The following is a 20,658-nucleotide window of genomic DNA, read 5'->3' as shown; positions in this document are numbered from 1 at the left end:
CAATCTGGGAGCTCGATTAAGGTGACTCACTACCCCTCAGGAACTGCTCCTAAACTTCTAGGAATCTCCTCTCCTCCCCCGCCCCCCGCGTGCCTAAAGACTCCCAGGACCTCCTCCCCAAGAGCTGCTCCTAATGACCCCCAAATCCTCGCTCACTGGGGAACTGCTTTTTACTGACTCTTAAGGACATCGCCCCTTAGGGCTGTCCTAATGACCCGCAGAGCTTCTTCCCATTCAGGAGCTGCTCTCTTCAAGAAACGCCTGGGTGTGCCAGCGAATGAGGGGGTTCCCAGAGGACGGGACTTTCGGTTTTAAAACCGAGCCAGTCCCGGGCAAATCAGGACAAGTTGGTCACCTTACCAGGAGCTCCTAGACCTCGGAAGCTGCCCCTTCAGGGCTCCCAGCAAGCACACTTCTGCCTTAGGCAAGGGCCTTACAAAAGCCTCTGCCCACCCCTGCATAGAAGCATCCTGCAGGAAGCCCCTCGCCCTCACCCCTCCCCACTCCCCACGGCTAGGCACTCGCCTCTTTCTGTCCTCATTAGCTGGGGGCGGCCAGGCGCCCGCCTGCGATAGGCCAGCTCCGCATTCGGCGGAGATGCTCAGTGGCCGCGGTCCCGAGGCCCCGCGTTTCCTCCTGGCAACAGCCCGAGCGGGTGCTCATAGGCAGAGCCGACCGATACGCCCCGACTTTGGGGCGCTTGCAGCGCGTGCTCATTGGTTGTTTGAAGGCTTATAGTGGCCCTCGGATTGGCTCACTTTGTGGGGCGCTGTGCGGCTGCGCCGAGGCCGACTTTAGGGGGGGCGGGGCTTCGTCCTTCGTTGGCAGGAAAAGCGGCGAGATCGGCTGGTGCGGCAGCAGAAGCTGGGTCTTAGCCCTGCCGGGCCGGTGGGCTTTCGGTGAGAACCGTAAGGTTTCGGAATCTTTTTCGAGTTGTTGCTGCTGTGGCCTTGACCGTGAGATCCGGTGGGGGAGGGGGGAAGTGAGTGATGGGCACGGCTCTCCCCCAATGGAAGCAGGAGCTTCTAAAATGCATCCTGGGATTGGTCCGTTCCAATTTCTTATGGCCAATGGTCGTCGGGAAGGGGGGCGGGTGTACTGGGCAGTATTTTCTTCCTGCGGCCGGGCCCCCTTCGCCTGGGCGGCGGGGCCAGGAGGGGCTGGGCCTCTATACGGTGAGGTTTGGGGATCTTGGGAGCGTTACCCGCGGGAGCTGCCGAGTGGGGAGGGGGCGGGAGTTTGAAGTGGTTCTTAGCAACAGCTGCCTTTACAGAGCGGTTAAGTACCGGGCCTAGTGCTTAGCATTTTGCTTGCATCATCTGAGTTAATCACAGCGACCCTGCCAGCAAGGAGGTTGGGATCCCCGTCTTACGGCGGGGAAACTGAGGCCCTGGCAGCTCACACAGCCCAGGGCACACAGCTGGTAACTGGCAGAGACCGGATCTGTAGTCACAGTTGCTTGGACTCCGGAGCGGTGCTCTTGAACCACCAGGCTTTGTTGCTGGATGGGAGCAGGAAGGTGTTGGGGGAACAGGAGCTTTCCCCAGGGGATAGGTTGGGGGAAGGGAATCCGAGGGTTGAAGAAAGGAAATGAGCCACAGGGGCGAGGGCAGGGGAATCAGTTATTCAAGTTTCTGAGTGCCTACTCTGGGCCGTGCATTGTTCTAGGTTCCAGGCACACAGAAATGAGTAAGTCCAGAGGCGGTGGGCCGCACTGGGGATGGGCCTTAACACTTTTCACGTGATTGTATGTTTTGTTAAAATTTGCAAAAGTAAGGTGTTTTGTATTCTTTTTAAAAGAGAGGGTCTTCAAAATTGAATAAACTTCAGGTTCCTCTCCCATTGGATCTGCCCTTCTAATGGGTTTAGACTAGCTGGAGATTATTATTATGTGGGCAGCATAGAGCAATGGAAGGAGCGCCCGGAGTTCATTACAGGACTGGGGGCAAATTTCCTGGTATGTAAATCAGGGATAATTGTATACTGCCATGCAAAGGTTTGGCAAGGTACATGAAGAGCACCTGGCGGGGGCGCAAATGGAAGCCTGAGAGATAGGTGTGTGTGGGGGGTGGGGGGTGGGGGGGCGGGAGGGAGGGGTTTGAGTTCTCTTCTCTCTTACCTTAGACAGTTCTCCTCCATGCTGTCTTTCCATGGAAACTCGGAGGCAGTTTCCTCACTTCTGAGCTCTCTAGCTCCCAAAGGCGCTCTTGGAGCTGAACTGCCATGGCTTTGGGGCCCAGATTGGGGGAGTTCTAGAATTTCCTTTTGCTTCTTAACTGGCTACTTTGAGCCCATATGCTTGGTTCTTATTCAGTTGTAATAGTCTTTTGTAGCGCCTGGTAATGGGGATGTATCCACTCAGCTGGAGGCCTCATCTAAAAACAAAGTATTTCCCCTTTTCTAGTCAGTTATGAAGTTTGCCCTGTGTTGCCAGTTTATTGCCTGTTTAAATTTTGTCCTTTGAGTTCTGGGTACAGTGCAATTACACCAGTCTCTACTTGACTTCATTAAGTACTGCTGAAACTGCATTTTGGTTTAGATATAGTTTTAAAAATCATAGCTTATGCTACTAATATCAAAGTACTTTTTAAAAAAAAGTATATCTTTTCTTTCTTTTTAAAATTTTATTTATTGATTTGAGTAAGAGAGAAACATCGATTTGCTGTTCCACTTATTTATATATTCATTGGTTGCTTCTTATATGTGCCCTGACTGAAATGTATCAGGATGATACTCTAACCAACTGAGCTACCCAGCCAGGGCTCTAAGTACTTTAATTACATTAAACTTTATTTTGTAATCTTGTAACTAAGTAACTTTTCTTAGGAATCTATAATCCTATTTTAAAGCTGTTCCTGAGAAGGGAGCCCATAGGTTGCTTTTTAAATCTGGTTATAGCAAGGTGAGAATAAGGGAGTGGGAGCGACTTGAAAAGATAAGGGTAAAATATGGGCAGGGTGGCTGTATTGTTAGATAGGACCAACAATCAAATAGTTACCACTTTCCTTTATCAGTTTAAACAATGTCTCCATTTAAATAAGATTTGAGTACAGGCAATGTTGATGCATCAGGTTCTTTTAAGCAGAGCCTTTTCTGTCTATTTCTAGTTCGTTTAAATAACTTATCTAGAGGCAGATTCCAGGTGTGAAGTCTTTTTTTTTTTTTCACCCTAGGATATGTGTTGTTGTTCTTCATTGATTCTGGAGAGGGAGGGAAGGAGAGGAGGAACATTGATGTGAGAGAAACATCAATAGGTTGCCTCCCCTTTGCACCCTGACGGGTAATCGAACCCAAGACTCTGGTTCACAGGAACATGCTCTAACCACTGAGCACACATGCCAGGGCCAGGAGTGAGGTCTTAATACTTCTTCAGAATTTCTAAGTTATCGTTTACTGTTTTCAGCACTGACATTCCCAGCATTTAATTTTAATTACAACTTTGTGCTCTTATGAATTTCTTCAGATTCCTGCCTGACCAACGTGACCTCAAAAAGGAGGGAAAATGGCTTCTGAATCTGAAACCCTGAATCCCAGCGCTCGGATAATGACCTTTTACCCGACTATGGAGGAGTTCCGGAACTTCAGTCGATACATTGCCTACATTGAATCCCAAGGAGCTCATCGGGCTGGGCTGGCCAAGGTGAGGGGTGGGCTGGTTCAACAATGGCTTCTGTGCCAGAGCAGCAGGAAGGCTTCCTAAATGAAGGTTGGAAGAACTGAGTTTTGCTGAAAGGCTGACAGGGTGATGAGCTGCCTGTGCTGTCCTATTTGCAAGTTAATTCCTTTCGTTAGCATCTGAAGCATTTCTTTTCTGTAGGGGGAGAGCTGCTTGGAATCTGTAAAAGGGCTATGAAGAGCCAGCGTGTCAGAGCCACTGCTGGGGTGCCTCCTCCTCTGGTGGAGATGGTGCTTGAGTGTTTTTATCTGTCATTGCGTGCTTATACCATTAAACTTCCCTTGTTCTCATTTCACGCTCAGCCAGCACTCTCATAGTAATTTGGCTTCCCGTGTGGACTCTGTTCAGTGAGAGAGAATCAGCTCTTCATCCTCCTCTCTTGGTGCCCAGATGAGACACTGAGGCTGAGAAACAATATTACTTACCTTAGTGCCGTGGTCGGCAAACCGCGGCTCACGAGCCACATGCGGCTGTTTGGCCCCTTGAGTGTGGCTCTTCCACAAAATACCACGTGCGGGCTCGCACATACAGTGCGATGGAAACTTCGTGGCCCATGCGCAGAAGTCGGTATTTTGTGGAAGAGCCACACTCAAGGGGCAAAAGAGCCACATGTGGCTCGTGAGCCGCAGTTTGCCGACCACTGCCTTAGTGCATGGCAACCAGGCAGCCAGTCGGTGGCAGAACTGGATCAGGGTTAGCATGACAGTGTGACGGGCTGCATTTGGATGGGCCTGGTTAAATCTAAGTAACTTTCTAGTAAAATCGACTGTTACTGTTGGGTGGCAGCTTACACACTTCCGGGACGCCGACCAGCTCGCCAGGTTTCTGACCCGTCTCTGTTTCTTGTGTTCCCTACAGGTTGTCCCTCCTAAGGAGTGGAAGCCGCGAGCGTCCTATGATGACATTGATGACCTGGTCATTCCTGCTCCCATCCAGCAGCTGGTGACCGGGCAGTCTGGGCTCTTCACTCAGTACAACATACAGAAGAAAGCCATGACTGTTCGAGAGTTCCGCAAGATAGCCAATAGTGATAAGTGAGTGGAACACGTTTCTTCTTTTATCTGTCCTAGTGTCTAGTACTGAACTTCTCCTCCTAGCTGTCTTCAAGACGGCTGCTGTCCGGCTGAAGACCAGTGTCCCAGCTCTAGCTTCTGTCTCCCTTTCTGGCCTTTTAATGGAAGCATTCCCTCCTCTCAGTACTGTGTCACAGTCTCAGCTTGTCCATATTCTCACATAAAGTAGTCCCATTGTTTTTCCACCAAAAGGAGAACCATTTTCTGACTCCGGTAAGTTGCAGATTCCCGAAGGAGAACGCTGGAGTTGGTTCAAAAGGAGCTTTTGCCAGATGTATTGATATCACTTGCTTATCTGAAAGTGGCCTCAGTAGTTTAATTTCTTCCTTCTGGGTCCTTCTGTCTTTAATCATGCCCAAAATCCTCACTACCCATAAAACTGCTATCTCCTTCCCACTTTTTGTTTGTTTGTTGTCGTTGTTGTTAATCCTCACCCAACGACATTTTCCCATTGATTTTTAGAGAGAATGGAAGGGAGGGTGCTGGGGTCCAATCCCAGCAGGTCCAGGGGTCCCCAAAGGTGTGGACGGAGTCGGCGAAGAAGGAATGACACGAAGACAGCCTTCAGTTGGTCAGCAGCCTAGTCAGGACCTATAGCCAGGATCTCCAGCCAAAGTTCTGGTCGGAGTTCTGGTTAGGAACTGATGAGGATCTGACGTTTATTGTCTTGTTACATCCGTATTTATACCAGCCGATTTTAATCCTGTCAATTTCTATTACAAGGGTTAAGGTGTTTCTCATCTCCATTCCAGGGAGTAAAGATTATGTAGCTTAACTACCCGCCTGGCACTTAATTAAGGGGTTGTATCCCCTCCCTAACCTCAGGGAAAGATCCCCACCTGGGGAAACAACCTTTCTCGGAGAGGTGACCTTGGTTAAAACACATGGCGCTAAAGGGAGCAAATATATTAAAAACAGTATGCTATATATGCCAGGTCCACTGAAACACATGCTGTGTAGATGTTTCTTTCCTGCAGCGACTGTGTCAAGCAGCAAGGATGGACCGGCTTCCGGCAGGAGGGGGAGAGGCAGAGAGAGAAATATTGAGGTGAGAGAGACACATCTATTGGTTGCCTCCTATGCCCTGACCAAGACAGGGGATTGACCCTGCAACCAAGGTACATGCCCTTGACTGAAATCGAAGCCGGAACTCTTCAGTTGGTGCTCTATCCACTGAGCCAAACCGGCCACGGCTTCTTTCCACTTTGACATTAACAGGATGTGAATGAACTGCCAAGCTGGTTGCTATTTTCTGACTCCATTCTTCATGTGTACATTCTTGTCTGTGTTAGAAACGTCTTTGTTGAGGCCTGCTGTTTTCAGTTGATTTTCTCTGCCGTTTGTAACATTTAGCTCTCATTTGATCTCAGCGAATGAATTTTGTCTTCCCCTCATCAGCTCTCACTGCTCTTTCTTAATCCTTTTCCTTGGATCTTCTCCCTTCCTGTGCCATTCCATAATTTTGAGTTTCCACAAGGGATTCCTTCCTTTCCCCTTGCTTTTCCTCCTGAGCCTTATGGATCTACGCATGTCTGATTTCAGCCAGTCAGACATGTGCCTTCACTGTGAACGAGCCCAGAGCTGGATCTGAAGTTTGCCAGCCTTCACACTTTGGGGGCGTGACTTCATGCGCTTTATCATCTCTCTCTCTTTCTCTCTCTCTCTCACATCAGATCTCACTCTTTCTATTTCTGCGCTTTGCCTTCTTTTCCGTTGGCTTATCATGATTCTAAATATGGTCTTCCAGTTTTATTGACAGCTCAACGCTTAAACATCTACTAGTATAGTGCTGGCCAACTGCTGTCTGAGATAATTTATGTGCAAGCATGTTGAAGAAGTGTGACATGCTCTGTGGACGAAAGGCTGTGTCACCCTGTGTCTGATTTCTATCTGTGCAGTGTGTCTGTGGGGTGGCGGCACCAAGCACACCTGCTTTCTGTTTCACATGGGCTTCAGCCTCCTGTGCCTGCCTTCTCTTCTTGTCAACATATGGTAGGCCTTTTCTCCTTTCACAATACCGCCTTTCTTTTTAAGTTCACCAGCCCGTGTCTTTTCTTTTCATCTGACATACAACGAAGTCTTACCCTTGGTTTCTATCTGCATGGTCAGCAAAACCCAGTGGGTAAAAAAAATCTAAATTTATAAAGCAGATCAGTTGGAGGTGGAAAAGTTATTTATGTTTAAAAGGGAACTTCAGAGTTCTAAACGTTATTATTCACTAGGCTGACATTAACATGTAAGCCAGTATTTAAAGTAAGATTTGTTTTTCCTCACTCATCCCATTATCTCCACACAGTTTCATTTTGGTCTTTGCTTCCACTCTTTATCCGCTCATGATATTTTTTGCCATTCGAGTTTTAATGTGCGTTTTCAAATACTTTGTAGGTTTATGTATTATTCTTTTTAAAATTGCTGTGTAATCATTTTTAAGGGGTTTTGAACTCTTTTGTTTGTAAGCACGATCATTTGTTGAATGTTAGCCGCTGCATCGGGTGCGGGAAGTGTGGCAGTGATGGTACACATGAGCCTCTGGGAGCCGCTTCCTTCACCTGCCAGGGAAGCGAGCCGTGGAAGGCCTCCGCTCTTCCCAGGCTGTTGGGTTTCGGTTGTCTGTTGATATGCAGTTGACCTTGATCAATGTTGGAGTGGGTGTCAACTCCCCATTCCCACGCCCACCCTGTGAAGTCAAATTTGCCTATAACTTTTGACTCACCCAAATCTTAACTACTAATAAATAGCCTACTGTTGACCGGAAATCTTTTTTTTTTTTTTTTTGTGGAGATGCCGGGGAATGACCGGAAATCTTACTGGTAACATAAATAGTCTATTAACACATTTTGTGTATGTATTGTATACTGTATTCTTTTTTTTTTTTTTAAGTATATTTTATTGATTTTTTTATAGACAGGAAGGTAGAGGGATAGAGAGTTAGAAACATCGATCAGCTGCCTCCTGCACACCTCCTACTGGGGATGTGCCCCCAACCAAGGTACATGCCCTTGACCGGAATCAAACCTGGGACCTTTCGGTCCGCAGGCTGACGCTCTATCCACTGAGCCAAACCAGTCAGGGCTGTATACTGTATTCTTATAATAATAAGTAAGCTAGAGAAAATAAAATGTTAACAAAATCATAAGGAAGAGAAAATATATTTACAGAAAAATAACCCGCAAGTAAGTGGACCTGCACAGGTCAAACCCGTGTTGTTCACGGGTCAGCTGTATAGGGATTTGCAGTTTTGGGATCTCACAAATTTGTAAGCTATTTTCTCCTTGGGTGGCCAGGCCACTTCTGATTCTAGCGGGGTGTATAGCTTTAGTAGATTCTCTTCAAAGACTTGAAGATACCATGCTTCTGAAGGAAGATGTGCTTATATCTTCATGTACATCACCTTCCTTGGGCCCAGAGCTCATGGAAGGGATATTGAGGGAGTTACTATCTTAGAGCCTTGAAGGCTGAAGTTATGTCATATTCGTTTGAAATATCTTGCTGTTTCTGGAATAGGAGATTGTGTCTTGTGCTGTTCAAGAATTTAGTCCCTTATAAGTGGTTAACACTTCTTTTATATTTGAAAGGTACTGTACCCCACGCTATAGTGAGTTTGAAGAGCTTGAACGGAAATACTGGAAAAATCTTACTTTCAATCCGCCAATCTATGGCGCAGACGTGAATGGCACTCTCTATGAAAAGGTGAGGCTCTCTGGCAACTCTCTGCGCAGCATTTCTGTAATGTTGTAGTGGAATGACATTTTATCTGCCCAGCGCTCAGTAGGCCCCTGGAAGCTGCTTGCTGACTGGGGGAATAATCCACCACCAGCTGATGTGCTGTGCTCGCTTAATTGGGGGTAGTTTTGCATGTGACTGAATGTTACTTCTCCCACTCTACACGTGAATCGGGTGATGCGGTGTTCTTTGCCAGGGCTGTTAGAATAGTCTGTGGGTGGTAGCTGATGAGTTCTTGAAAGGGTGGGATCACAGTAGATGAATTGTTGGGGGAGAGGCAGTGTGGTTTCTGCAGAAAAAAAGATCACTGACTATAATAAAAGTAATATATATTTAAGAAGTGAAACTTACTTAGATTTTTAGAACCAGCAAACAAGATTCTGTAGCAAATGCTGTTTTAACCAGTTGCACTGGCTTGGAATATAAAAGGAAGGAATGTTTGCAAGGTTTTTTTGGATGATTAAAAAATTTCTAGCATATTTCAAGGATTATCACTCAGATTAATTCCAATGTTTTTGTAAATTATTGGAAGGAAGGAGTTGAAAAAGTGGATTCCAAGTTTGTTGATGAGTTTTTTTGGATGGTGGGGAAGTGAAGCAGGGACATTAATGGTGGGAAGATGCTGTAAGGACCTGGGATGGGAAGACACAAACAGGGAATAATAATCCATAACATGCCATGGGCGGTGGGCGCCTCGCTGACCACAACTCAGAAAAGGACTAGGTAAAACTTTTTACCGAGAACACTGCTCAGTGGAAAGTGGGGCTAGAAAAGTCACAGATTGATCTAGATCATGCTCATGTTTTGTATTTTTTATGGTTTAAGAGGTTTTTTTCCTATTTTGTCATAAGTTTCTTTAGCTTCAGTTCAGAACTCTTTATTCTGGGGTTTAGAACATGTGGCTGTCACCGCTTTATTCATCTTTCATATACGAGTGCTCAACAAGTGGTATTTGTCCTTCAGAGGTTATGATGGCATCGTTTCCAGTGGTGGCGTGAAAAGTGGGTGAGGGATGCTGTGGTCTTCATGTCCATGCTGTTTTGACATTATTCCACATCTCCGTTAGAGGTGACAGCTCACCGGGGACCTACTCCATGATTTGTAGGTTCGGAGCCTCGGTTTATAATCTTGATAACTTGCCCTGGACTGTCATTTCCTTTGCAGCATATTGATGAGTGGAATATTGGCCGGCTGAAAACAATCCTGGACTTGGTGGAAAAGGAGAGTGGGATCACCATCGAGGGTGTGAACACCCCGTACCTGTACTTTGGCATGTGGAAGACATCCTTTGCCTGGCACACTGAAGACATGGACCTCTACAGCATCAATTACCTGCACTTCGGAGAACCCAAGTCCTGGTACAGTCAGCCTGCAGTTGGCACTGGAGCTCTCGGGAGGGAGGGGGCTCCTCAGCTCTCCTGTGCCCAGAAAACGCCTCCAGAGCTTGTTAAAATGCAGGCCCGGGTTCAGTAGGCTTGGGGTGGGAGTGGCATTTTACATTTTAAACAGACTTCCAAGTGCTGAGATGCTGTTCGAGCTCTGGTGCTCAGACTGCCTTTGGAGTAGCAGGCTTTAGAGGGCAGGGCACTTCGTACCACTGCGTGCAAGCGAGAGTTGGCTGAGTGACTGAGAGCCACAGAGGCTATTCCCACCTCTCCCACCGCTTTCTGCTTTCTTTTTCTGAGCAGGCCTGAGGCATTTCTTAGAGGCAGACTTCCAAGGCTAGAGTGCCGCCTTCAGATGATAGAAAGCTTCCTTTCCCTCAAGGAAAAATATATTTGGTGAGCAGCAGTGTGTGCTTAACACAAGAGGGGATGCAAGGCTATTCAGCATATGCTTCCTGCTCTCCAGGATGTCCTTAGTCTAGTGGGGGAGACAAAGATGTGTTCTCTCTTCTCTCCTTCTGCTGGCCCATCACTTACTGGCTCAGCAGTTAGTGAAGGTGCTGCATTCAATGGCAGTGAATAAGACAGATGAGGTAGCTACCCTCACAGACAGGAGATGCAAAGTGTGAGGAAAGCTCTGATGGGAGACGGTGGATGCTGTAGGTCCATGTGGAGAGGGCACATGAGGGGTGGTGATCAGAGAGGGTGTCCCTGAAGGAGGTGACAATGAAGCTGAGACCTAGCAAATGAGAAAGACGTAGCTGAGTAGCTGGGTGGGACGATGGTTCAGGAGAAGGGAGGCTGAGGGAAGTGTGTCTAAGTGGTTGGAAAACCCGGGCAAAGATCCTGAGTTGAGAGACAGCATGATGTCTTTAGTGAACTAGGGGAAGGTCATGAACTAGGGTGCCAGGTGCTATGATTGAAGTGAGGGAGGAAGCCAGAGGAGCAGCATGGGCCAGGCCATGAGGAGTCATGGGCACTGGATCCATCTTCCTGCCCTTTTCCAGCATCTAAAGCCACATCCCTTCCCAGGGGTTTTCCTTTCTTCTTTCAAATACTTTTGAGTTTCTCATCTTGGGGCAAAATTTTTTGACCTACTGTCCCATGACCTTCCTTAGTTGGCTAGACTTGGAGACTGTCAGTGTAGCTTTTGTTTCTTCACCATGTTTACGCCAAAGTTCGCTGAGAATGGATTTCTGTTCTCGTGTCGAGAACGGGTTTTCTGGTTATTACATGCACTCTTCAGGCCATCAGGTGGGACCTCCAGAGGTGGGCGTGCAAGGTTGCCCACAGTGCTTTCAGTGACAAACATCCTCATCTGTTTTGTTTCATAATGAAGCTTTTGGGATGGGAAGTGTTTGTTGTGTGTTGGGGTCCAACCCCAGCAGGTCCAGGGGTCCCCAAAGGTGTGGACGGAGTCAGTGAAGAAGGAATGACACGGAGACAGCGTTCAGTTGATCAGCAGCCTAGCCAGCATCTCTAGCCAGGATCTCCAGCCAAGTTCTGTGTTTTATTGTCTTGTTACATCTGTATTTATACCAGTTGATTTTAATCCTGTCAATTTATATTCCAAAGCTTAGGGGGTTTCTTATCTCCATTCCAGGGAGTAAAGATTATGTAGCTTAAGGGTGATTGTTCGTAGTTAAAGTGATTAACTACCTGCCTGGCATTTAGTTAAGGGGTTTTATTCCCTCCCTAACTTCAGGGAAAAATCCCTACCTGGGGAAACAACCTTTCTCGGAGAGGTGACCTTGGTTAAAACACAGCGCCAAGAAGGTGGTGAGCAAACATATTAAGAACAGTATGCCATGCCGAAACCGGTTTGGCTCAGTGGACAGAGCGTCGGCCTGCAGACTGAAGGGTCCCAGGTTCGATTCCGGTCAAGGGCATGTACCTGGGTTGCGGGCACATCCCCAGTGGGGAGTGTGCAGGAGGCAGCTGATCGATGTTTCTCTCTCATCGATGTTTCTAGCTCTCTATCTCTCTCCCTTCCTCTCTGTCAAAAATCAATAAAATATATTTAAAAAAAAAAAAAAAAAAAGAACAGTATGCCATATACGCCAGGTCCCTTGAAACATATGCTGTGCAGATGTTTCTTCCCTGCAGCGACTGTGTCAAGCAGCAAGGATGGACCGGCTTCCGGCAGTTGTGGAATAATCTTTAGACTTGATTATAAAGGTTAGAATAGACTTACTGTGCTTTTCAGACTGTAAAGTTTAGCAGTTTAGCAAAAGTTTTGAATAGTCTTACATGGTTTTTGGGTCCGTTTTTTTTATGAAGAGCAGTTTCTATGGTGTCTGGGTGGAGGAGTAACTACTGGGTGATCAGTATAACTGGAGACAAGGGGAGATGGGTTCAACAGCAGATATGGGGCCAGGTCTAATCCATTTTGCCTTGTTTTTTATTCTTTATCCTGTCACTGTTAGGCCATCAGGTCTGCCAGGGGCACTTTAATGCCATCCTTCTTCCATTTCATTTTCATTTTCATTTCATTCCATTGCATTTCATTTCATGTCATTTACGACATCATAAAGGAGAGCGACATTGAGTGCATACCTAAATCCTGGCTCACAGTAAGCATTCAGCAATGTCTCATTAATGAATAGAAAAGAGGAATTCACTCACACTTCTCTGTGGGCTCCCCGATACTCTGTCCAAACAGTCTAATATTTCATTTCTCCAGGTTTCCTTTCTCGTTTTTGTAGTTGGGAGGTTGAAAAACCTGATACCTTGAGCTGTTTTTTTTTTTTTTTTTTTTTTTTTAAAAAAGTTCTTAATTTTTTTTAATATATTTTATTGATTTTTTACAGAGAGGAAGAGAGAGGGATAGAGAGTTAGAAACATCGATGAGAGAGAAACATCGATGAGCTGCCTCCTGCACACTCCCCACTGGGTATGTGCCCGCAACCCAGGTACATGCCCTTGACCGGAATCGAACCTGGGACCTTTCAGTCCGCAGGCCGACGCTCTATCCACTGAGCCAAACCGGTTTCGGCCCTTGAGCTGTTTTGAGAGTGGGAACCAGCCCCTTCCGCTCCCGTCCTGTCCTCTGCTCAGCGTCCAATGCTTTTATGTGATTGCAGGTACTCTGTTCCCCCTGAGCACGGGAAGCGGTTGGAGCGCCTCGCCAAAGGTACTGTGTCTCCTCCACAGCGGGCTCAGACCCTCCTGTGCGCTGTGCTCATTGCTCTAATGCGTCCATTCTCTATGGTCAGATTCTCACGTGTCCCTTCTCAGGCCTGCAGGTGGGGGGTAAGCCAGACTGCCAGGTTGGTTATCCTAATGGAGCAACTAGAAGCAGAGCCTTTCCGCACTTTGTCCTGGGAAGGGACTCGGCAGTTCCTTCTTAGACGGTCTTTGCCTCGGTTTTATCGAACACGGATTCATTTGACTGGAGATAGTATACCAGTCATATTGGGTCTGACTCTTCTGCCAGAAACCCAAATGTTAAAGTCAGGATGGAATTATTTAATGCTTTGACTCCTTAAAGTGGCCTTTGATGGATGATTCCTCCAGAGAGCCCATTTCAGGAGAGCTGGGTAGTCTGTTCTGTAGTAGACGTGTTACTAACAAAGACTGAGGATGCAGCTGCATGGAGGAAGGTCCGAAAGTGTGTCAAAGCTCTTATCAGAAAACGGGCTGCTGGGTCATCTCAGGTCCCCAAACAGAATCTGATTATCCACGTACAGCCTACCCGTGAGAGCCCAGAGGTTCATTGTGGAATCTTAGAGCTGGGCTGGGGCTGAAGGATCCATAGAGATCACCTTGGTGATTTATCCCCTTATTGTCCAGGCGAGATGCACAGGGGTAGGATGCTAGGGTTACACAGTGAGTGTGGAGCACTGTTCACGTGTGCCTATTTTCAATTAAACAGGCTTTTTCCCAGGAAGTGCTCAAAGCTGTGAGGCTTTTCTCCGCCATAAGATGACCTTGATTTCCCCTTTAATGCTGAAGAAATACGGAATTCCCTTTGACAAGGTGAGCTGACTTTACATATGGAAATCCTTAGCCTCACACGGAAACCGCCCTTTCTGGTCTGTGTTTCACAGAGAGGAGCTTTATTCTCGTTCATTACCCTGTGCCAGGTGTGGGCCAAAGCTGACATATATAACAACACTTTGACATCAGGGTGTTAAAGGTGGGGCTGCTATACCTTCCTGGGACCAAATTTGAGTCAAATCCCCGTGAACAGAGTTCCTTTGGAAGAATGGTTATTATAGTCGTTGTGTTCTAATCTATATTAATAAAGAGCTAATATGCTAATGGTCGATCCGCCATAATGGTAACGACTAGGTCATTAGCATATTAGCTGGTGCATATTAGCTGGTGCGTTGCTCTGGAGACGGGGCGGAAGTGGGGAGGTGCCAGAAGGAGGCGGGGCCATCCCGTGCCGGGGAGGGCAGGGCTGAGAGCCCATAGCGCCCTCCCCTCATCAGTCCTTTGCCACCCACCACGCTGAGTGCTGTTCTGTGCGGCCCACCTGCCAGGGGAAGGAGCACAACGCAGCAGGTGGGAGGCTTCCACACTCTCCTCTGGCGCCATGACGGGGCGGAGCCACTGCATGAAACGGGGCGGAAGCAGGGAGGCACCCAGAGAAGGCGGGACCAGCCTGAGGCGGCTGGAGGGACTGAGTGCCCGGCTTGAAGTGGCCAGAGAAGGCCAGAGGGTTTAGGGCAGTGATGGCGAACCTATGACATGCGTGTCAGAGGTGACACACGAACTCATTTTTTTGGGTGATTTTTCTTTGTTAAATGGCATTTAAATATACAAAATAAATATCAAAAATATAAGTCTTTGTTTTACTATGGTTGCAAAGATCAAAAAATTTCTATATGTGACATGGCACCTGAGTTAAGTTAGGGTTTTTCAAAATGCTGACATGCCGACTTCAAAAGGTTCGCCATCACTAGTTTAGGGGCTGGGCCAGGCGCGCTGGAGCTCTGCGTGGAGAGGTTCGGGTGTCAAGGCAGGGCTGCAGGTGGGTGGGCCGCGCCGCGCTGGGCTCCTGGTATGATATGTTAGGGCTTTGCATTTTGTAGAAGACACAGACCCCAGTGGCTTTATGGCTTATCCTTGGTTATTCAGCTAAGTTGAGGCAGAGCTGGAGCTCAGAGGTCCAGTTCTGCAGACTCCTGCAGTTGGATGCAGCTGCTTCAACTCTGCCCTTGTGCAGGTCACTCAGGAAGCTGGAGAGTTCATGATCACATTTCCTTATGGCTACCACGCCGGCTTTAACCACGGCTTCAACTGTGCGGAGTCTACCAATTTTGCTACGCGGCGGTGGATTGAGTATGGCAAACAGGCAGTGCTGGTGAGTGCTTGGCCTCTCTGTCCCTCTGCCTAAACATGTCTGGTTCTTGTTAGGTGCACTGGCTGCTGGTTAGAACTTCTCTTTGATCTTCTGCAATTCAGAAACCAAGTGGCTGGGAATGTGCAAAAGTGCCCAACATCTTGCATTCGTTAAAAATTTGTTCAGATTCGGCACGTAGAAAGTGAGGTTTTCGTGCGTAAGTCCGTTGGGCATTCAAACCACACCCACACACATTGATACTCACCACACCCACACACATTGATACCCGCGCTTCAGCCCCTCGGGGATTTCTCTGTTGAGAAGTTCTGAGGGGTTTACTTTTACTTGAGGGAAGCAGAGGGCTGGACCTTTGGTTGGGAGTAGACTTGCTCGTGTGGTCCTGGCCTTGGGTAGATACCAACACGAAGGTGGCTGTTGACCATCTGGGTCTGAGTGCTGAGTTTCCTATCGATCGGTTCTCACGCATCCTTGTAGTGCCTGGGCGGACTGCCCAGCGCCATAGTGCCATGCATCCTCCGCCCTTCTCCCCTGCTTCCCTCCCTGACTGAAGCTCTGCAAGGACAATACGCCTTCAGCCTCTGAACCCAGAATGGTTTGGCTTTAAACGTCTTGGACCTTTGTCCACCTGAGGGGAGGAGATGGGATCTGGGGGTCAGGTGGGAGCAGGTGAAGTGTGCTCACCTGGGGCTCTTCTGGTTACTCGTGGCAGTGCTCCTGTAGGAAGGATATGGTGAAGATCTCCATGGACGTGTTTGTGAGGAAGTTCCAGCCAGAAAGGTACAAACTTTGGAAAGCTGGGAAGGACAGCACAGTTATCGACCATACACTGCCCACGCCAGAAGCCGCTGAGTTTCTTAAGGAGAGTGAACTGCCTCCAAGGGCCTCGAGTGAGGAGGAGTGTCCAGAGGAGGACATGGAGGGAGTCGAGGACGGCGAGGAGGGCCACCTGAAGAGAAGGTAAGGCGGCAGCCCTCGGGGCCCAGCTGTCTGAGGGAGGCACGTGGAGGCAGCTACTGAGAGGCTGTTACTAAGTGAGGCGTTTGAGCCACAGATGAGGGAGTTTCCTTCTTGGTACGGGCTCCAGAGTCCTCAGAGTGAGGGCATTTAGGCCCCCGGTGGCTGTTACCAGGAGCGATGGCATCTGGTGGTGTGCCCGTGGTCTGCTGGAGCGGGGGGCACACATGTGCCAGGGCACAGCTCCCTCTGGGCCAGAAAAGTCACAATTTCTCATCTTCATCATGAGAGCTTTTTAAAAAAAATATTTTTATTGATTTCAGAGAGGAAGGGAGAAGGAGAGAGAGAGAGAGAGAAACATCAATGAGAGAGCATCATTGATTGCCTGCTTCCTGCATGACCCCTATTGGGGATTGGGCCTGCCACCCGGGCATGTGCCCTGGCCGGGAATCGAACCCTGACCTCCTGGTTCATAGGTCGATGCTCAGCCCCTGAGCCACACCGACCGGGCGTGAGAGCTTTTTAAAGAAGGAGAGTGTGGTGCTCGCTATGGGAAGATTAATTAGCATGTCCCCTGCACAAGGATGATTTGTGAAGTGGTTCATATTAAAAAAAAAGAAAAAAGCATGTGGTAGTGGAGATGAGATTCCTGGCCTTGTCAGTGTTTGAGCCAGAGGAGCTCTCTCCTAGGGCTCGTTTATCCTAGGCCACGTGGGGAAGGAAGGGGGACATTGATGGGCTCCTGCTTTACGCCAGGTGCTTTCGGGTACTCTGCCTGCCTTTTCTTAAGCCTCGTGGTGGGTGGTGAGATCCCTGTTTTCCATTGGATGGGACGGGCTCAGGTCCCACAAATGGGGGACTGTAGGCTCTGGGCACTGGTTTTGGGGTTGTGTGTGGATGTGTTTGTGTAAGTGGGTATATACCTGGGCCCTTACACACCTCACTCTCTTTGCAGCCTCGCCAAGCACCGCATAGGGACAAAGAGGCACCGAGTTTGTCTCGAAATCCCGCAGGAGGTCAGTCAGAGCGAGCTCTTCCCCAAGGAGGAGCTGAGTTCCGGCCAGTACGACCTGGCGGCGTGCCAGGCCGCGCTCGCCCCCGTGAGGCCCACCCACAGCTCTGTGCGGCAGGTCGAGGACGGTCTCCCCTTCCCAGGTCAGCTGGTGACGGTATTCTCCCCCACCCTGACTGTGTTCTGTTCTCTGTCGGGTGCCCTGTTAGTGCTGGGTCACCAATGAGAAAAAGGGGAGAGACAGGCCCGAGCGTGAGGAGCACTTTGGTTGGGAACACACAGGGCAGGTGAGGAACGTAGGGGAAAGACACCCCCCCCCCCCCCCCACTCGGCTGCTTTTGCCTGATGAGGGGTCCAGGAGACACTGGAGGTTTTGGTGAAGTGACCATGAACCGAAGGGGACAAGATCAGTAGGAATTTTCCAGGCAGAGTTGGTGACATACAAAGGGCATCCCCGAGAGGCACAGTGGGGGCCAAGGCATGGAGCTGTGAAAGGACAGAGCCGTTTGGGGGGTTGGTAGTGATTTCCTGCCATTTGAATATGGGGGCGGGAGACAGGTGTGTTACCGGGAAATGAGCTAGAGAAATAGAAGCGAGAGGATGTAGGGACTGCCTGCCATCTTAGCTTGGCTCACACGGAGGCCCGGGAGCCGTTTGTATTTCAGGGGGAGTGGTGTGGTCACAGTGTTCTCGAGCAGCACCGCCAGCCTTTCGGACCTCATGGACCGCCAGTGGTCTGCGGACCTCCGGTTGCCCACCGCTGTTCTAGAGCAGTCCCTCGGGCGGATGGTTCTGAGGGTAGATTTGTTGGGCACGGGCTGTATCAGTGTCCAGTCAGGCCTGACAACACCTTGTCGGTACCTCTGCTGAGAGCCACACAGCTCTATGGACTCGACCTGGGTCTGGGCTGCCTTCGTTCAGGTTGTCCAGCCTGGGGTGCTAGGCCTCTCCTGTGCTCAGCCTTCATTTCCTGCCAGACTTCTGAGGACATGGCAGCTGTCACTTAATGAGCGTCTGCCATGTGTGCCAGGCTGTGCTCCATCTTACGCAGAGCCCTGGTGGTACCTTGCATTAGAGAGGATGGAACTGGAGGCCCAGAGAGGATCAGCAGCCCCTCATCACACAGTGACCTGTGGGTGACAGCTGGGATTCAAGGCCAGGCCTCACCCTGCCCCTGTTCTTTGTGCTTTGTCACTGCCTTTCTCGAGGTTAGGACGTGCGGGAGGAAGTTGGCTCTGTCCAATGTGTATGTGTGTTTCAGATTATTCTGACTCGACTGAAGTCAAATTTGAAGAGCTTAAAAACGTCAAACTCGAAGAGGAGGAGGAGGAGGAGGAAGAGGAAGAGGAAGCAGCTGCTGCCTTGGATCTTTCTGTGAATCCTGCCTCTATAGGGGGACGCCTCGTCTTCTCAGGTTCCAAAAAGAAATCATCTTCCAGCCTGGGCTCCAGTTCATCACAGGATTCTGTTTCTTCCGATTCAGAAACCAGTGAGCCCCTGTCCTGCCAAGGCCAAGGGCAGACGGGAGTCCTCACTGTGCACAGCTCTGCCAGAGGGGACGGCAGGGTTGCTGCGGGAGAGTCGTGCACGCGGAAGAAACGGAGCGCCAGCAGGAGTATCAGCGAGCGGGAGCTGGCGGAGGTAGGGCTGCCTGGAAGGGACCCTGTGGGTGGGGTGCAGCGGTGTCCAGGATGCAGGAGTAACCGTGGGGTGGACCTCCAGTCTGCCGTGGTGTGGAGTAGAAAGCCAGGTGGCATTGGCTCACTTCCAGGAAGGAGTTCCTTTCTCTTATCTCTGTGTGACACGGCAGCCTCCGGGACAGAGGCGGATCAGTTGGGTGCATCCTCTGACCCCCGTGCCTTAGAGGCACAAGGGTTAGGGTGGCAGTGATTGCAGCCCAAATATTTGAGGGTTGGGAATGAGATGGCCTTTCTTGTTCTAAAATTCGTTTTTTCCCCTTAAAAATCGTGTCTTCCCTGTAGACTCCCATGAGAATTCTCCCTCCACCCCCCCCCCCCCACCCTGCCCCACGTGATTCTTCATCTCCCAGAATTACCTTGTTGGTAGAGTATCCTTCTGGAGACTGGGATGAATCCCCAGAACCATCCACGTGGACATTTGTCCAGGCTTCCTCCTGGAACACGCTTGGTGGGTCTGAGTGGGACGGAGCAGAGCTGGGCTGGATGCGGCCGGGCTCACACCTACCCAGGTGACCTCTTCCTCCCCAGCCTCATAGCTTCTGTGGGTCCAGTTGCAGCCTTGGGTGGAGGCGGGTGTGCAGAAGGTCTTCTTTATTCCCCAACCCCTTACCTTACCTTCGAGAATTTATCTTTTAAAAGTGATGATGAAACATTTCTAAAGTATATTCAGCTCGAATACCATCACAAGCCCCCTATGTATATTCATTGTCCACACATTAACATTAGGCCTCTTGGCTTTATCTCTTTGGCTGAAGTACCAACAGTCCATATGAAAATCCCTCTGGTGCCCTTTTGTGGTTGGTTTGCCCCCTTGCCTTTAATATCCGTGTAATTTTCTTTGTGCTGTCTCTGAATCTCGGGGTTCAGTGTCTGTAGACTTTTTCCAGGTGCCCCTCCCTCCTCCTCGCAGTGGGGGCAGGCTCCTGAGCCGATGCCCCTCACCTCCTCGTGGCCTCTGATTGCTGCTCTCTGTCTCTGTACGGCAGCTCCCGCACAAGAGGGCTTCTCAGCTTAGAAGCTGGAATCCCTCACATTCCCGTTGCCGCATCCGCATTCTTCCTTCACAAAGCTCCGTGCCCTCTTGTTTATCCTGCTGTCACACCACAGGTCGCCCTGTTCCTCTCTCGCAGTGTCGTCTTGACTTCCTTGCCTCCAGTTGGAATCACAACCACAAAAACAATAGCAAGGACTTACCGTATGCGGATACTTCCTATGCATTGCTTAGACTAGCGGTCGCTACTGCTGGTTTAAGGAAACCTTCGGCGCAGTGGTCGCCAACCAGTGGTCCGTGAGGTCCGTGGCTTAGACTATGTATTACTGCTTAATTAATCTAACCACAGCGGGGAGCCAATAAATAACACCCATCTTTTTAAAAATTTTTATTTATTGATTTTGAAAGAGAGAGACACGTCTATTTGTTGTTCCACCCATTCATGCATTCATTGGCTGACTTGTATGTGCCCTTTACCAGGGATCGAACCCACAACCTGGTGTCTCGGGACAGTGCTCTAACCAACTGAGCTACCTGGCCAGGGCAACACCTATCTTTTTCCTCCCAAATTACGAACCAGTTAAGTAATGGATATAAGAGTGTGGCATTTGGAGCTCAGAGTGTCACTTTATTACCAGTTAAAATGATTGAAGAAAGTGGATTTTAACCCGCTGCTCATTTGCCCTCAGTGAGACAGATGACCTACCTCGTCACAGGCAGTCCTGGGGGACGCAGGCCCTCTCGTCCTGCAGAGTGTTCCCCACTCGTCTCCCATGTGTCGTGGACGCAGACCAGGACGCACTCCTGCCAAAGGCAGGTCCCAGCTAAGCGAT

General features: G+C 49.2%; 1 protein-coding gene across 2 annotated transcripts in view; it reads left to right on the top strand.

The window, feature by feature from the left end:
* Positions 1–809: 809 nt before the first annotated feature.
* The window catches only part of KDM4A (lysine demethylase 4A), a 45,753-nt gene continuing 25,904 nt past the window's right edge, over positions 810–20,658 (top strand). Inside the window, exons 1-11 of one of the 2 annotated variants that reach the window (XM_070404944.1) lie at positions 810–899; positions 3,464–3,640; positions 4,535–4,710; positions 8,325–8,439; positions 9,637–9,830; positions 12,941–12,990; positions 13,732–13,835; positions 15,031–15,168; positions 15,878–16,125; positions 17,078–17,277; positions 18,396–18,775. In XM_070404944.1, the coding sequence (XP_070261045.1) occupies positions 3,503–3,640; positions 4,535–4,710; positions 8,325–8,439; positions 9,637–9,830; positions 12,941–12,990; positions 13,732–13,835; positions 15,031–15,168; positions 15,878–16,125; positions 17,078–17,277; positions 18,396–18,775 (1,743 nt within the window). In that variant the 5' untranslated portion in view covers positions 810–899; positions 3,464–3,502. Of the gene's footprint in view, positions 900–1,092; positions 1,176–3,463; positions 3,641–4,534; positions 4,711–8,324; positions 8,440–9,636; positions 9,831–12,940; positions 12,991–13,731; positions 13,836–15,030; positions 15,169–15,877; positions 16,126–17,077; positions 17,278–18,395; positions 18,776–20,658 lie in introns of those variants that run through there. The other variant, XM_070404945.1, reaches the window with a different exon arrangement.

Source organism: Myotis yumanensis, unplaced genomic scaffold (genome assembly GCF_028538775.1).
Source record: "Myotis yumanensis isolate MYYU_CA2020_CCGP unplaced genomic scaffold, mMyoYum1.0.hap1 SCAF_2, whole genome shotgun sequence".
In the NCBI taxonomy this organism is placed as follows: domain Eukaryota; kingdom Metazoa; phylum Chordata; class Mammalia; order Chiroptera; family Vespertilionidae; genus Myotis; species Myotis yumanensis.
The sequence above is the reverse complement of the archived record's forward strand: the minus strand, read 5'-3'. Positions and strand labels throughout refer to the sequence as shown.